Source organism: Notolabrus celidotus, chromosome 13 (assembly GCF_009762535.1).
Source record: "Notolabrus celidotus isolate fNotCel1 chromosome 13, fNotCel1.pri, whole genome shotgun sequence".
Classification (NCBI taxonomy): Eukaryota; Metazoa; Chordata; class Actinopteri; order Labriformes; family Labridae; genus Notolabrus; species Notolabrus celidotus.
The window spans coordinates 14,201,400-14,220,191 of NC_048284.1; the positions used below are offsets into that span (position 1 = coordinate 14,201,400).

An 18,792-nucleotide genomic window follows, 5' to 3' on the forward strand; every position below is an offset into this window, starting at 1 on the left:
CACACATAGTTATAAGAGAGTAAACAAACACACAGATTTACACACCCACACACACACACACACACACACACACACACACACACACACACACACACACACACACACACACACACACACACACACACACACACACACACACACACACACATACACACATCCTGTCGCATTAACCTGTCTGCCTATAAAACCTGAAGTTGTACGGAGGATGTACTCGACTGTCTTCTTACATTCTCTTATTGTCTGTGGATTTCTTCTCCTCTCTTTTCATCTCCTCTAGTTTAGCCTCTTTTCTCCTCCTCCTCCTCCTCTCCCTCTCCCTCTCATCCCTCCGCGCTCACGTCTGCGCTCCGACTGCCTGAGCGCTGCAGGCAGTCTCACTTTACGCTCTCCTCTTCCCCCCCTTTACCAGATCTTTTCCCCTCCCCTCCCCTCTCCTCTCCCCCTTCCCCCCTCTGATACGATTCAGCCCCTCCCCCTTCTCCCGCCAACCCCACGAAAGAAGCATCTCCCTTGGGACGCTTGCCCCCTCCCTTACCTCGGAGAAGAAGGGGAAGGATATAGGGAGCGGGACAGAGAGAGAGAGAGAGAGAGAGAGCGAGCGAGAGAGAGAGACGAGAGAGAGAGAGAGAGAGAGAGAGAGAGAGAGAGAGAGAGAGAGAGAGGGGCTGATTATGGATCAGCTCTAAAGCAGAGCAGCAAAAATGGTTATTTTGGAAATGAGGATGGATGGAGGAGAGGAGGCGTGTAGACAAGGGGGCTGAGGTGTGTGAAACCAGGAGGAGGAGGTGGTGGGGGGGATTCAAAAAGAAAAGAGCAATGCGGGAAAAGGAAGGGACAGTACACAAGAGATCTCTGCATATGAAATATAGAGGATGTGTGGAAGAGTGAGGCTGCAGCAGTGCTGTCTCTGTGATAAGCCGTCTCTCTTGCGCTGTTGTCACAGTTTTCAAACCTTTTAAAGATTGTGGTTTCAAGTTCGGATGCTTTGCTTTTGGAGGGAAAAATCAATTTCACAGCTGCTGGAGGAGCTGGCCGCACACCAACAGGCAGCCGCAGCACCGCTAACCACACAGGATTATGGTAATGGGCTTAACTATTTAATAAATGAAGGTTTGACTGACACCAACCACAACTTCACTACATCCAGATCTTAACACTCTAACTAAGAAACAACGGATGAATCCCACTCACCATTGTCGTCCTCCTTAGAGCTGACTGATCCAGTTGTGCTGCTTGTCCCATCTCCATCTTCCTCCTCCTCTTCTTCTTCTTCCTCTTCATAAGTCTCTCCATTGGTGCGCAGCCCATGGTCCAAACTTGTCTCCTGTCCGTGAGAAGCATAGATGTGGAGCTCGTCTGTGCTCTCTTCAAGAGGCTCTGTGCTCTCTTCCTCTTCCTTCTCCTCATGCTCACTTTGTATCTCTTTCTCCTCTTCCTTCCTGTGTCTATGCACTCCATCTACCTGGTCTTCTCCCTCAGACAGGCTGGGTGAGTCCTCTCGTTGAGATGGAACTGGCTCGTGGATTGTTTGGGAGTTAAACGGTGGGACAAAAGAGAACTTGGGTTTCTTTGAGACTGCTGGAGGTTTTTGTTTGAGAGGAGAGCTTTGAGAGCTCTCTGGAGGGTTACGCTCGTCAACCTCTTCTTTACCATTGAAGAGAAAGTAACTCTGATCCTCATCTTTCCCGTTTATGAGAGCACTGTGTGGTGTGTAATCTGTCAGACTGCAGTCAAAAGAAAAATCTTCCAAGAGCTTTGACACGGGCGACGGTGAGGAGTTCCGTGAGTCGTCCTCTTGGGAGCAGTTAGACAGGGGGAGTACGGTGAGATGCTGCGGGAGGTAAGGCTTCTCCTGGGTTTGTGGCTTCAGACCCTGGAGGAGGTCCATGCCTGTTTCCTGAGCTCTGCTGTGCTCTGATTTGCTGCTAATCTCCTCCTCTGGGCGTCTGACGGATCGGAGCTGAACGCTCTGCAGCGCAAACGGGGTGATGAGGGGCTTAGGTGACTTTGTTGGGCTGCTGGAGAGAGCTGCTTTAGGAGAATCCTTGACTGGCTTCACTTTAGATGGAGAGTATGAAGGTGGGACAAAAGCAGGCAGTGGAGGAGCAGGAGGTGGACCCATGGAGGGGACAGGAGGGGGAGGTGGAGGGGGAGGACTTAAGCTTGCATTGAAGGATGAACTTGGGTGGATTAGCATATCAGGAGATGGAGGAGGAGGGAACTCAGGGGAGGTGGAGCAGGCAGGGGACGGCCTGAGGGTTGGACCCTGTGGAGTGGATGGTGGAGGAGTGCCTGAGCTGGAACTTGGGGGTAATGGGGGAGGGAAGGGTGGAGGTGGGCTCAGAGGGGTGTTGGGAGCAGAGGAAGAGGAGAGGATCAGAGGTGGAGGCGGTGGAGGAGGAGGACCAGAGCTTTTGAGTGAGTCTGAGGTGTTGGAGGACAGGGAGGTGGAGGAAGAGGACATGGACACAGAGGAGAGAAGGGAGGACTTCCTCTCAGGGACTTTGGGCCTCGGTCGGCCGCCTGACGGAGACATGGAGCGGATCAGCGAGGGCACAGGGGTCCCGGCTGTGGGGGTATTGGACTGGCTGGAGTAGCCGCTCGACGGCGAGGTCAGCCTGTGCACTCTGTCTGGGGATGATGTGGACATTTTAGGCTTCACTGCCACCCCTCCCTCCTGACCTGGAGCTCCAGGAGTCTGGCTGCTGCTGCGGATCTCACCTCCATTCTGTAATTCTCCTGTTTGAGCCCCATGTGACATGTTATCTGTAGCATGCGGGGGTGTCTGTGCCCTCTGATCACCGAGGTTGCGAGGGTAGTCCATATAGTAGCCCCAGGAGTCGGCGTAGTCAGAGCGTAGGCTGCTGGTCTCGCTGTGAGTAGGCGTCACATGGCACAGGGAGTACACATTTGATACACCACCACAGTTTGTATTGGCTCCTAGAGACGCTGCAGAGCTACCTGCACTGATGCTGCTCTGACTGCGCGGCCGCAGCACCCAAGGGTCATCATAGTCGCTGCTTGGGCTGTGAGAGGGTGAAGAAGGTGAAGCCCCTTTGCCCTTGCCTCCTCTCAGGCCCAGCTGAAGGCTCTGCTGCAAGCTGGCGATCAGAGTCTCATTCAGCATGGCTCCGTTTGGCTCGTTAACACCGCTGACGGCGCTCACACCTCCGAGGGGCTTCTTCCCGCCAGGTTTGCGCCTCAGAGAGTCCGTACGAGCCGGGGGCAGCGGAGGCTTCTTGGTCTTGCGGAGGGAGATGCTGCGGGACAGAGAGCGATCACTGTACAAGCTCACAGAGTCCTCTTGATTGGCTCGCTCGCGGCACTCGTACATGCTGTGCCTTGTAGCGCGCCCGGCTGCTGCCCCGTGTCCACTGCCGTGGCTGCGAGAGCGCAGGCCTGAGTCCATGTGCATGGAGGTGTAGTATCCATCGTTATCTTGGGAATAGATGGAGCTGGAGTCAGTGGTGGTCCTGGATGAAAGGTCCAGGCTGGCATACAGCTGGTTTATGGGAGTGGAGCAGCTGGAGGTGAGGGTACGGTGTGGAACCACTACGTTTTCTGGTGTGTCGTAGATCCACTGCTCCTCCGGCAGGCAGGATGGCGGCGTAGGGGCCAAGGTGCTCTGGCTGTGTATGCTGCTGTCTGAGTGACCAGACTCGCTTCGAGGTGCCACTACCACATGACCGTCGTGGGTGGGGGTAGAAGTGGCCAGAGCGGGGCAGGTGGAGCTGTGGGTGAAGGCTGCTGGACTGGACATGAGGCGGTCGGTGTTGGTGGAGGAAGCCATGCTGAGGGGTCGAGCTGCAGGGTAACCTGAAGGCGGGGAGTGGGTGAGCTGACTGGAGGTGTTCAGGGTGATGACCTCAGAGGAGCCAGACATGGTGGCATTCGGGATAACCGAGGTGGAGTAAGCAGCATGTGGGGAGACAACACAAGCTGGTCCTCCACCCCAATCACTGGCCTGCGTCCCCCTCACCTCCTGAGACTTGGGCCTCGGCAGGGTGGCGGTCCTCGGGGCGTTTCTCATGTGAACCACTGTATCATCAGCCTGAAGCTTCCCAATCTGCCTCGGCTGTGTGAGATGCTCCTCTGACTTGATGGGTGTGCTGCTGTAGATGGGATCAGAATTGAGGGACACTCTGGCGCCCTGTCGGGGGAGGCTGTGAAAGCGGGTAGGATCACCGTTAAACTGATTCTGCATCATCAAGAACCCAGAGCTGTCGCTGCTCGAGATGGAGATACTTCCTGTAGAGGAAGAAGTAGAGATTCCGGCCATCTGTGCGGCGATCCCCTGTCCTCTCTGAGCTCGGATTCTTCTCATGGATGGAGGTACGATTTTCACTTCTTCTGTCTGGCAGCTGGAGTCTCTCGTATATGAACGTCGGAGTGTAGAGTTGACGCTCGCAGCTCTGCCCAAAGTGGAGAACTGTCCTGGGATGAACATGGAATGCGGCCGGTTCTCTGCGCTGTGTCCTTTTGCTGCTGTTGAAGAAAGAAAGAAATAAGATGAACCTTATGTTGGATTAAATATCTAGGCTTCCTCTCTCATTCTGCTCTGTGCCACAACACCAGACTGTCAAATAAACTGCAGTCACAGGGTAGCTAATTAATTAGATTTGCTTTAACCCTGTTACATACGGCAATAACTTCTGGTCTTCATTAAGGAGGAATAGGATATGAGAGAAGACAGAGATTCACTACAGTTTCCCCTCCTTCCCTGGCTCTGGCTCAGGCTGATAGAAAAAAGCTAACAGTCATCCAGGTCTGGGAAAGACAGCTGCGAAGGTATGAAGCAGCCAGAAACACAAACACATACATGGACAGGGACACACACAGAGACACAGGTGGACGCATGTACAACACTGACAGTCATGCACAGGACATACAGGCTGAGGAAATGCAGACAGGGAGAGACAAGGACACACAGAAATGCAGATATCACAAAGACACACAGTGAACATACCAGCTTGTAAACAAACAGTTTGAAGAATTAACAGTAAAACACGAGAGGATGTCTAGTTTGTCTCCCATCTGTGGTTGCTCCCCTGTTGATGCTCGTATCCCAAAACACACACACACACCCGTGCGTCCTTTCTTCCCCCTTCTCTCTCTCTTCTTTCTCGCTCCCCTTTTTAACCACACATACACTCTCTTCCTCCTTTTGCTAAAAGCTGGAGTGACAGCTTGGCTGGTGCTGCCGCTGCTGCGATAGATTAAGCTGCAGGTCTACTTCGCAGTGCAAGGAGAGGGAGGGATGAAGCACTGGGACAATTACCCCGACCCAGTAATCATGACATTCAGAGGCTGCCGTCAGCTGGGCACTAACAGGACTTTAAAGCTGTTTCCTTATCAGCTTTTGGTGATCTTATCACACAGAGAATCGACATTCTCCTTAAACACTGCTGCCGTCATACAGCTCAAAGATAAGTAAATAAACAGCAGCCATACGGTGCTGTCTGCGCATCACAGTGTAGGCTTACAAAGCTTAGAGCTCAATAAACACTAACGCAGCTTAGTAAGGAAATATAGGGGGGAATCTGAACCATCATGTATACTATTCAGTCCGCATCTATTTGGAGGGTTTTGAATGATAAGTTCTGAAACATCCAGTGCAAAGTAGATGCTATGCATGCAATATTACACCAATATGGCACATAGATTCAAGCACAGACACAATAAACATCCAAAATGCACAGAAAAGGATTGAAGAAAGTTGACCCCAAAGGATTATGTCACAATATGTCTCAAACAACATCAAACCCTTGGTCTAAACTCTCCTATGCAACATGATTCTGGGTCTAAATGAGTCTAAAATGAGATTCTGTGAGAGTGAAGGCAAAACAATGCAAAATAAAAACTATAAAACAAAAAGAGTTGCAGGTCTGCTGACGTGAGAACAGTTAACAGGGTGGAAGAGAGTAAATGAGGACACTTGGTATGTTGAAAGAAGGAAAAGACTGAACAGCTGCTGGGCCTTGATCCAACACTGTGGACTTGCATATCGTCACCCTATTAAAATAATGGTTGTCATTGTTTTAAGTTTTTGGGAAAACACAAAAAACAGAATCATCAAGAGATGATTTAGGCCAAAAACTAATTTTCCTCAAAAGATGATTTAGGCCATTATTTCAATAGGGTGACAATATGTGATTTCCTCCCTCTAACAATGACAAACTTGAAACAGTGCTGCTAGGATGACTTGATTCCTTACTCATAGTGTACAGTTATATTAGACAGAAGCATGAATCAGTCAGAGTAAGGTTAGAAGTAGTGACAATGGAAGAAGGAGGGATGCTGGTCCATAGTTTTGTTACAGGTCTGTGGACAGTAGAGGGCAACATATTGTCCCGCAGTGATCCATACCTATCTCCAGGTTGATGTTGTCAGGCAGCCCTGATATAGTCTTTCTGCGTTTGACCTTCTTGGGCCGGCGGGACACGGTGTCAGTGTTAATGAGAGAGCGCCGGATGCTCGCCTGTCGGTCAAACACTGCCCCTGTTAGCCGGGAGGGCGAGAGCAAGGCAGGCGGACACACAGGCAAACAGCAGTCGGTTAGTCAGGAGGAACAAACTCAACAACATGCAGACGTTTTTTGTTGGTTGTTTTTTTTTCTTTTGAACATGCAACATGAACAGGGAGTCAAACAGAGTCAGGTTAACCTCATCATATCAAATCATCTTCTGAATCCTCAAAAATGTGTAGAGCTGTGCAGATAGTTCACATTAATTGGCCTGTTTTTGAGATATGGCAGTACAATGAAGCTGAGCAGGAACCTGTTTTTGATGCTCACAGCACTGATCTGAGAAAGCAGGTATTTGTGACGGGATATGTGCATTATATGTTTTCTGTAGATATGTGCTTCTCTGTTTACTCATGGGATGTTTTTATTATTTTCTTTTATAAATATGACTGAGGACACAGCTATATCTAGGCAGGACAAATATCCTAACAGTGAAAGATAAGTATGTCTTATTGTATTGTACCATATCTTATCGTATCTTCTCATCTCGTCTCGTATCGTCATGTATTGTATTGTATTGTATCGTCTCGTATTGTATCATATCGTCACGTATCGTATCATATCGTCACGTATCGTATCATCACATAGTGTATCCTATTATATCGTCTCTTCTCCTATCGCATCGTATCGTCTCGTATAGTATCATCTTGTATCATCTCATCTCGTATCATCTTGCCTCGTATCATCTCGCCTCGTATCGTCTTGTCTCGTCTTGTATAGTATCGTATCGTATCTTCACATATTGTATCGTCTTGTATTGTATCGTCTCGTATCATAACCATATCATCTTGTAAAGTATCCTTTCTTATGGTACCGTAGCGTATTGTTTCATTTCGTATTGTACTCTTTCATGGTGTATCTCATCCTTTCGTGTTACATTGTATCATACTTCTTTCTAACTGTATCGCATCGCATTCTCACAGACTGTATCATATCGCATCCTTTTGTATTGCATTTTATTGTATCATATCCTTTTGTATTGTATCGTGTTGTTTCTTATCATATCATATCATATTCGTCTATCTGTCGTACTGTATCGTACAGCATTGCGTCCTTTCATATTGTACCGTATCATATAGTTTCTTTTGCATCTTATCATATTGTATCAAATTATTTAGCACTGTATCGTATCGGATTGCAACCTTTTGTATCGTATCGTATCCTTTTAGATTGTATTGTATCACACCGTTTCGTATTGTATATCATCGTATCAGGTTATATCCTGTAGTATCATATTGCATGACAGAGTATCATGTCTTATTGTATGTTAGTCCTCCGAGAAAACACTCAGTAAACAGTTTTCATTGAGAAATTTAGTTCCATAGAAACCTGCAGCTCAACCAACTCTGTACTATATGGTTGTTGACAATATTGATTTTGGGGAGAATAAAATGCATAATAATAAATCAGCCAATATTAATTTCTGTAAGCATATCCTTGAAGTTTAGTTTTTTTATTTGGATGTTTTACATAAAAGTAGATAAAAGAGACTTACAAAATAATATAACTAAAATAGTCCTGACATAGTCTCATACATGTAAAACATTCTGAATAAGTCAATTGAATTAGCACACAAATACAACATTATTCAAAATGTTATGTTAAACAGTGAATATAAGAATTTTTGGTGTTAACATACAGTACATGCAAGACATGAGATGTAGAATACATGCTTCTGTTACAGAAATACACACATGCTGAGGACAGTTAAGAGGTGAAGCATGCACACACACACACGCACACACCCACACACGGTAAGGACGCTCAATTTCTTTGTAGATTTACTATACCTTCTTCAAGAACTACCTGTTACTGACAGCCTAGTAAATAACCAATAGTTGGTTCATAACATTTTGTTTATGTAAAACTGAGGTCAAAAAGGTTGAAATGTAGTAACCAATCATAAAAAAATATGTTCAATAGCTTATTGAATGCCTGGAACATTTACTGCAAATTGCATTGACATTGTTTCTTTCTGAAACAGCACACCAGCAATATGTGCTGTGCTCCACAAAGACCCAGGCTCCTTATCTTTAAGTCTACTCAGGATCTTCCCCTCTCTGTCCAGTTTCCCCAGAGGGAAAAGCAATATATCTCCGTAGGAGCTGCTCTTCTTTCCACTGTTTGGCTAGCTGGTGAAAGCCTGCAGCCGTTAGGGAAATAGAAATTGATACGAAGGCAGATTGTGTCTATCAAGATGCCCTCAAAATGACAGACACAGAGGGAGTTCAGGGACTCTTCTGTGTGTGTGTGTTTTAACTTTGTCTCTCTGAGTAATCTAAAGTGACAGGAGATGAAGTGTACAGTGATATGTGCGGAGTGGGGCCACATTAAGTACTCATTAGTGCCAAAGGATGATGGGATTGAAGTTTTATTGGCCTTGACAACAGCTCAAACTCAGATATAGATACTAAACAATGATTTTTGAACTCTGTTGATACTCTGTTTATTTACACCCCATACAGGATATGTGGCTCGTGAGTGAGATACCAGACGAGCTGCAGTGTACAATATGAATCATCTGAAGAGGCAGAATGAGTTATTACATTTATATGAAACTGTGGCCCGTGTGCGCTGAAGAATGTGACATGCTAACAAGGGAATTGCATGGACACGTTTTGCTGTGTACCAGTGTTCATCTGTCACACACCCTGTGATCTGACATAAAGTGAGTGAAAAAAGCCTTGACCCTTGGATAAGCTGTCAAACGATTTTCACCCACACAACGCACACCCACACACGCAGAAAGGAAGGTGAAGGTCAGTCTCTGAGCAGCATGAAGGAAGGGGAGAATATACACAGAGGAGGAAGAGGAGGGAAGGCAGACATCCATGACTGACACACACAGTTTTTCCTCTTAGTGGATGAGTGGATACAGTAATTGATTAGTCTATATCCACTCAGCCACAGAGGGTTCATTAAAGGAACAGTCTGACATTTTGTTTGTTGGGTCATTTCCTTTTTTCTCCACCTTGCTGAGCTTTTAACGCAACAAGCAATAAAAAACAAGATGCTCCAAAGTTAAGATGTCCCAACTTTTTTATCAGCAAAGTCAGACCTGCAAATTCATGACAATCTTTTCAGCCTAAGAAGTGCTTAGTGTTGGTCTGAATTTGCAAAAAGCATCAAATATAGTCTCTTTGATGTCATCCTTAGGTTTTCAAAGAGGTATTGTGAAGCCCAATAAAAGCAGTCCACATATTGGACATGCTGACTAACTTTCAGTCTATATAGAAACCAACAGCTACAACACACCCATATATCAGTCACACCCCTGATAACCAAATGTCTCCTCTTAGCCTCAATACAAATGCAGCCCCTGTGGAGTTTTTTGGAATAAGGTAAGAAGCTAAGTGGTTGTTTATATCTAAGTTGGGCATTTTGACATGGGACCTAATGGGGATTCCAACCTCAAGTGGACACTTGAGGAACTGCACTTTGTTGCACTTGTGCAATGGCTTCATATTCAACATCTAAGGTTGCCATTTGGTCTGCATGGAACAGGATTAGGACCATAGGAAAAAAATGTGAGGGGGAGTGGGACAAACACATTTTAGAGGAGAATTTTTTTTTGTTATTCAGAGAAAAAAAAAGTCAGATTTTCAGAAAAAAGTACAGTGGCCCTGAAGGCCAGAAGTAATAAATATTTCAAAAGCGCAAAATTAATTTCACTTGGCAAAGAAAATAAAAATTCAGAATCACAAAATTAATTTCAGAATCACAAAATTAATTTCAAGAAACTGGAAAGGGTATGACCATGGTTCTTGTTTGTGATTGGCTAATCCCAAGTCTGTCCAGCATCAGTCATTAATCATTTCCTGTATACATATTATATATAGGTCCCTTGTTGAAATACTGCGCTATCAACTCAAGCTCATCTTCCATCCTGAACATGTATCCCATGCTAGACTCAACATGTATGTTGAGTTTTAATTCAAACTCAGACGCAACATTTCAAAATGTCAGAAAATTCCAGACGAACAAACGACAAACCAAACGAACTGAGTGATTGGTGGTGAGTGATTGATAACAAACACCAGAGATGAATCTGACCAGAATGAACTCAAACTAGTTGTCACCATGGAACTAAAGGACAAGGACATTTGTTTCCCACTACCAACACGAGTGAGCAATGGTCGCTAGTTTCTAATGATTGAGAGATGGAAAATATGATTGCCTGGAGGACATACCTGTGACGTTGATGGCGACGATGTCTGTAGGCACGGCCTTGGCTGTCTGCCTCATCTTCTCTTCAGGGGTGGGGAGGGGATGGCCCTTGATCCGTACCACCTGTCCATCAACCTCGGACCCCTCCCCTGCTTCACTCCCTCCCAAGGGGGTTTGGGGCCTCATGGAGAGCTGGGACTTGTCATCATCTGCTGATGAAGCTATGGACTGGATAGTAAAAAAAACAAAAACAAGAAAGGTGCGTTAATAAAATGGAGAAAAAAGAAAAAGGGAGAGAAGAGCATGAAAAGAAGAGAAAACAAAGAATAACAGTGAAGAGCAAATTAGATGAGACAGGAGGAGGAACAGACAGGTATAGAGAGCGACAGAGGTGAGATAATACAGACACAATGTGATGTGATGACAGGTAATAGAAAACAAACATGAAGTCATACTGAATCAGAGCACCTAACTGAGCTGAGGTGAAAAAGAAGAGTCAAAATGTCAACACGGTGGAGGGAGATGTGAGGGGAGAGGTACAGAATAAAACTTAATTGTCCAAAAGTATAACTGACAGATTGCACGTGCTGTACTAACACACACAAACACACTTCAATATATTACAGCGCTGTGACCTTTAGAGGCTGCTGGTGCTGTAAACATGTTTGACGATCAATCACACCCAAATGGAAACACTGACTCGCACACAAACAGCACGGCAGAGCGCACAGAGGAGACGGCGAGATGAAAGGAAGAGAGCAACAGTGAGGAGGAAGAGAGAGAGAGGATCACTCTAGCATTAAACTGTGTTCACACATTTCTCCACCCTGAAGAAGAGTTTACAAAGAGAGGCAACAGACAACAGCGCTTAACTGCAGCATTCAGCCTTGAAATTGAGCTGTTCGCTATCAACAGAGAGTACAGTCTGCTGAATGTCCATCTGAGATTTTCAAGTGTGAGTAAACACAGGTGAAAATTAGAGCAGATTGAACACTGAATAAGCCCAGATGAGCAAAGTTACTGGATTCCACTTTCAGGGAGTGACCCAAAATTTCCCAGGCTGCATATCCTCACACTATTAAAATAATGGCCTACGTCATTTTTTAAGTTTTTGGTGAAAACACAGAAAACATTACCAAATGCAGAGCATATGATACTACCTGTTACTACTAATCATTTCAATCAAAAAGGCCTTGACAGTGGATGACTGTTGACATACATAGAACGTTGTGTGTCAATTATGTAACATTAAAGAATAAAATGACATAGGCCAATTTTCAAACATTCTAGATTGACTTAGGCAACTTTAAACCCGGCTTAAACTGCCCTTTCATTCCATAGTGCAAACTCAAAACTGAAATTACCCTGAGTTAAATTAAACAAATGTCAGGTAAATCAAATTTGTCAGGAGGCAGTCCATTTCCTCACTTCTCCAGGTCTTCTTTGCTGGGTTTTTGTTAAACTTAACTCATTTCCAACATCCAGTTTTGACAACTTTTTGAAACCTGACTATTAACTGTCTATTAATTCCATAAAGCAAACTCAGAACGTAAATAACTCTAACCTAAATTGAAAAAATGTCAGGTAAATCAAATGCTGAGGAGGCATGTCCCTCTCTTCACTTGTCCAGCTTTGCTGGGTTTTTGTACCTATCCCAGTACTATTCAGTTTATTCCCTGAATCTTCATTCTTGGTCATCTTGATTTGCCTAACTATGGGGCAAATTGTCAAAGACGTGATGACACTCGATGGGCATCATATGTTTCATGGACTGAAGGTCCTGGAACTTCCTCTCTTAGATTGGCAGAGCAAGAATCATCTTTAGAATTTCTTCTGCGCTATAGATTCTGTTGCTTCTTGAAGCAGCTGCCATCATGAAAGCTTGTTAAATTGCCCAAGTCAGACATTTTATCCTAAAGAATAAAAAAATTTGACTTAGGGCAAGAATAAGATGTCCTAAGTCACCCTTTTGACATAGGCCATTGTCCTATAGGGCATAAAGAGCATAGTCCTTTCAACTAAGGTTTAAGGCGATTTTACCAGAGGTGGCCAGAATCATCAAGAGATGATTTAGGCCAAAAACTCATTTTTATTAAAAAATGACTGAGGCCATTATTTTAATATGGTGACCATATGGAGCAAGTTGAAAGCTTTGTTAAGAAAATCTCAGCTGGTGGTTGGAGATTGAAAGCTGCAGAAATGATTCTTTATTTCCATCAGTGAATATCCAGAAACTGTCAGACTGCACACACAGATGGATGGATTGACGGGGAGTCGAAAAACAAGCGGCAGGATGTAACTGTAGTTTGTTGGGAACCACGGCTTGTTATTTTGCATCATTGTGGGTCAACCAGCAGCACTGTTTCTCCTTTTGAGGCTGCTGTCAGGTAATGTTAGCCTCATTGACCCGTTGTGGTCCCGACAACAGAGAGAGTGAAGGTTAAAAGAGGAGAGGGGGGGCAAACTGAGGAAGAGGCAGAAAGAAAGACAGGTGTTATTGGCTACTAGTGTTGAAGAAAGACGATGAGGGTGCAGAGGTTAAAAACCTGAGAGAGGATGGGTTAGAAAGAAAACAGCATGCAAGGTTCAAGTCGAGCTGGCATCCAGGGACTGTAGAGGGACAATTGACACCTGGATAATAGCACAGAAATAAACTCTGTGAGTCTTTCAGGACCACTCACATCACAGTGTGTGTGAAAACTAAAAAGAAGGAGAGGACAGAAGGACTATCTGGCAGTCCAAACATTTACACTTCACGTTAATGGCCTGCCAGCAAGAGGAGCAATAAATGATCGTTATGTTGTCTGTATTTGTTCTCTTCGTCTCTCTTTCTGACTGCCATTTCTTTTATCATCCTACCCTTAAATTACACTTCTGTGGTATTGGAAAAAAAACAGCTCCATCAAGTGTAGAGGAAAACTAATGGTCTGGTAGCGAAACGATAAAAGCCAGCAAGGGTTCATTACTAAGTTAAGCTCTATCTGAAAACATGTGATAGGTCAGGGATACGTGAGATGCAACTTAAAGAGTGTAATGACCGTTCAACTCAACTCATATTTCCTTATTTATTCTTTCAGTCTCATTAGTCTACATAGATGTGTTGGTGGCTGATGTACTTTTAACTGTGTGATCATTTTAACATAATAAAACCAGAGAGGAAACACTTCCCAAAATCCCTTTTTAAATATGTACGAGTGACATTTTCTGTATATTTTCAAGAGCTCAGCACTCTCATTTTTTCAAAGATACTTGTTCATGGGGCGCTAGTGGCCTAGCGGTCTAAGCGCACCACGTATAGAGGCTATAGTCCTATAGTCACAGAGGTTGCCGCTTCGACTCCGGCTGGTAAACTCTTTGCAGCATGTCTTCCCCCATTCTCTACTCCCCACAGTCCAGTCTCTCTTCAGCTGTACTATCCATCCATCCATCTGTCCATTATCTTGACCACTTATCCCGTTAGGGGGCACGGGGGGCTGGAGCCTATCCCAGCTGGCTTCGGGCGGAAGGCAGGGTACACCCTGGACAGGTCGCCAGCCTATCACAGGGCTAACACAGAGAGACAGACAACCATTCACGCACACACTCACACCTACGGGCAATTTAGAGTGATCAATCAACCTGGTGAGCGTGTTTTTGGACTGTGGGAGGAAGCTGGAGTACCCGGGTAGAACCCACACATGCACGGGGAGAACATGCAAACTCCACACAGAAATGCACCTAGCCCAGCTGGGAATTCGAACCAGGAACCTTCTAGCTGTGAGGCAACAGCGCCACCCACTGCCCCACCTGTACTATCAATAAAAGCAAAAAATAATATAACTAAAAAAAATTTAAAAAAGCTTGTTCACACATGTCCTTCGCTGTGTAAAGTCTTCCTTGTTTTTCAAAAAAGTTGTAAGTAAGTATTATAGTACTATTATTTAGTATAGCACCTTTCATAGAATAAAATCACAAAGTGCTTCACAAGAAAAGTATTCAAATTAAAATGAAATCATAAAACAGTAAAAGAAACAGACAATAGCATAATTAAAACATTAGTCTACAAGGTGGGTCGAAGGCCTGTTTAAATAAATGTGTCTTTAAGAGTTTTTTAAAAGTGACAACAGAGACAACTGAGCGAATATTTACAGGAAGAGAGTTCCACAATGTTGGTGCCACCACTTCAGAAGCATGGTCACCTTTTGTCCTTAGACGAGCTTGAGGTGTGGGTGTGGGGGGCGGCTATTGAGAGGTAGTACATCACATATTAGGAGACATCTTTGTTGTTCTCCTCTGGAAAATATTTCGTTCAACACAACTTGATTTTGTTCATCCCAGCACGTCTGTTTTCTGTGTTCACATCGGTTGCATGATATAAACTTTATCCCCCCCGCCCACCTGCTTAAAGAAAATTTTCCTGAATATTCCTTCTGCGTTCTTCCATCAGATCACCCTGGATTCCAGCTTAAAAATTCCCAGGGGGCTTGCAGGAAAAGTTCAGGGATAACTGGAGGGCTATTTGTATTCACAAATGCAACCCATCATGAATATTTTGGAATAAATGTAGGAGTTTTGTGACTGTGTTAATAAAGCTGTATTTAGAAGTTGGACCTATTGCTCAACATGTTAAGGACTTAAAGTCTCTAATGGGGCTTTAGTAAAAGGATTACAGCAGATGAATCAATGAAATCAGGATTGAGACAGATGTCTGTTGGGTAAATTAGGACCGCATTAGACTGAGGAAAGCCTGTGTCTTTATATCTGACCACTAGAGGGCAATCTGATACTGTTTAGATAACTGGAGGTGTGTTACCATGCAGCTGAAACAGTGTTGAACTGTCAAGTACAGCTCTCCAAACACGTATTGCTCTTGTATGCACATAACATGAAGTGACTGTACATCTTAAGAGTTGTGTGAGTATTCATGTTGAGTATTTCTGTGCATGTGTACCTTCTTATCATTTTCATCCTCCTCCTCATCCTGCAGGCTGCTGGTGGACTGATTGGGGTCAGAAAAGATGGGACCCTGAGAGTAGTACTGGGAGCTCCGGAAACCATCTTTCCTCAGCTTGTCACATTCTGCAGGACACAAAAAGACAAAGCAACATGTTACATACAGGGGGAAGAAAAAAAAAGAAGATTTGGATGGCACTGATCTTTATCAGTGTGCCAGTCACGTGAGAGCTGTCTCTGTTGGACGCTGCCAAGCGCAGCTCACACCTCCCCTCGTCGCCACCTGCTGTGACAAGGCTGTGATGTATGTGTGTATGCCAATGGGAGATAAGAGGAGAGTATGCACATGAATGTGTGTTTGTGTGTCAAAAAAGGAGGGGGTATCAGTTTCATTCTGTCACACACAGATGGCAGAGCGGTCCCTCTTTTCCACCCCCCTGCCTCTCTCACAGAGGGCATGCAGCACATCGTCTCTGCTTTTCTCTCCTCAGATATCTACTGATGCATCCTCAGTCTAAGCTTCTGATGGCTAATTATATTCCTGCAGTTTTTCAGCTTTAAATAAAACACACAGTAGAGTAACTTGCTGTCACCCATGATGTCAGGACAAAAGCGTAACTGTGTGGGGACATTTCCACTTAATTAAGTCTAGTATGACAAAATGCCTCTCTCACTCATGTTGAAAAACCTGCCTTAGTCCTTGTCTGCGTTTTATTCCTGATCCATATAAATGTAAACCCTCACTTGTCTTTTATACTGCACATTCAGGATGTAACACGTCTGTAATTCACAAACACAATTCTGTTTCCCATGAATGACACGCATGTCCCTGAGCACACATGTTCATGCCTCATAGCCTGGCACCTCAGAGATGCTGCTTTTGATCCCTTTAATGTACCATCTATCTGCACGGCTAATTACAGCCCATCTCTGTGGAGAGGCACGCTGGTGCATGGATAACACTGTCAGTTAATGGGATCCTAATGGGTTTGGCAGAGGTAGCTACTGTAACAACAGGCTGATGTGGAAGCGGTGTGGAAGAAGGGATTCGGAGAGAGCATGACGGTAATGAGGATAGTGACGGGGTGCGGAGCTGTTGAGATGATTGGTGAGGGTTGATAAATAAATAAGCCTTGATGAGCTCGGGGCTGCTTGTTGCCAGGCAGAAATCAAAAGGAGGGGACGTTAAGTGGCATTAGAGAAGAAGGAATTAAGGACCACAAATGTAAAATGGTATTAAGACTAGGGATGCACGATAATAACGGCACGTTATCAGTATCGGCCAATATTGGCTTTAAAATGAACTATCAGATATCGGCCAACACGCTGATATCCGCCAATATAATTAACCGATAAAATAATGGGCTGCTGCACACGTTAGGCTCATGTTTTAAGTTAAATTTGAATTTGAGCAGCAGTCTGTAAGGTACATGTAGCTGACTAATTTCGGCACATTTACTGTCAAAGAGTAAACCATTTTATTTAATTTAGATTTAATTGCTGTACAGTTGCACTTTTCACATGTTCCCTGTGAACAGAGGTTAGGTTCACTTACTGTGTCAAATGTGAAATTGGCCAAATTTGCCCTGGTTGTGTTTATAGTTATGATTGTCTCAGGGAGAACATTATCCAAGTAGGATGTATGTTTTGTATGAATTTAGTTTGAAAGCAACTGTCATAAATAAATATGCAGTTTGAAGTATTACGTATTTTTCTTATTTTGCAGAAGAAATTAATATTACATAACAAATGTGATAAGAGTATCACCATAATACTGTACGCTAATTCCAATACAGAAGAGAATTGATGATCTCTGCAATTAGGTGTGTGGAAAAAAAATATCGTTATCGGTAATCGGCCAAACGGGTTGTAAAATATTGGCATATCAGATTTCGGCATAAAATCCAATATCATGCATCCCTTATTAAGACATTAACAGAGCACATCCATGTTTTACAGAGGTATGTACACTGAATTTGGACTAAACTAATTGTTAATATTTCTAATACTGCTGGTCGTTTTGTGCACAAGCTCTAGCAAAGCCACTCGCTATTGGCCAGGTCTGTAGCTCCAGTTACTGCCATAATGCTATAATTCCCTATTACCTGGATGTAAACAAGCACAGATAACAGATGACATATAGCTGCATTGTGTAGTTTGTTTTTTAAAGTATGTAGGCTGCGTCAGGTTAACTGGTATGTCACCACTCAACCAGTAAAGGCATGTGGACGTCAACACGCAAACCAGGACTAAAGGCTGGTGTTACTAACTCTGCTAGTGTTGGCCATAAAGATATAAAGAGTAGACGACGCATCGACTGCTACTACTTATTGGCGCTGCTCCACTCAGTGTAATCTGTTTGGCAGGTGCAATGAAGTGTCAGTGCATTTCATCAATCATAACACGCTGAATACTAAACTGATTTTCATGCGGGGGTTTAATTCTGCAAACGTCATACATGTAGGTATGATACAGGACACATGGTTCGGCATATTTTAATATTCATAGTGGACTTAACAGTAATAGAATATTCTGATATGTGATATATGTGATGTATGATCTGTATTTTGCTGAACAGTGCTCCGGCATCTTAAAGTCTCTGCTGCTTCAGTTTACGTTTACAGGTACGATCATGGGTAGGATGACTGGACCAAGATGGCGGGCGTATTTCCTGCGCCCCAGCAGCCAATGCGGTGACTACTCTTTATATGTCTATGGTGTTAGCCACACCTGATAAACCTATTTGACATTGTTTATGTGCAGATTCTGTGTTTAGCTGTGCTTGTGCTCAGTTTTGATTGTTTTCTGACCCTCTGATTGGTTAGTTAGTTGGATTTTAAGTTACCATTTAAACATCTGTCGCTTGTAAACATCGCTGATAATTTTCATGAGATTATGACAGATTGTCTGATTTTCTCTATGACCTTGCAGCAGGAGCCTGACAGTGATATTAACTTTGTTCAAGCCCATCCAAACCTTGTCCTGTTGTTGACTTAATTATTTTTAAAGTTATAACTTAAACCATGTAAGCCTTTATTTGACAGGACAGCCAACAAGAGTAAGAAAGTGTTTGCATAAGAGTTTGGAGTTTGGCAGTAAAGGGTGAAAGCCTGGAGTTGGACCGGCAGCCGCTGCATGGAGGATTATTTGTGAGGCACGTGCTTTAACCA

The 18,792-nt window shown here is 44.2% G+C and overlaps 1 protein-coding gene across 1 annotated transcript in view; it reads right to left on the reverse strand.

The window, feature by feature from the left end:
- The window catches only part of LOC117824577 (NHS-like protein 1), a 144,168-nt gene that overhangs the window by 4,868 nt on the left and 120,508 nt on the right, over nucleotides 1-18,792 (reverse strand). Inside the window, 5 exon segments of the mRNA XM_034700110.1 lie at nucleotides 495-530; nucleotides 1,192-4,485; nucleotides 6,367-6,498; nucleotides 10,714-10,918; nucleotides 15,621-15,748. Coding sequence (XP_034556001.1) covers nucleotides 495-530; nucleotides 1,192-4,485; nucleotides 6,367-6,498; nucleotides 10,714-10,918; nucleotides 15,621-15,748 — 3,795 coding nt within the window.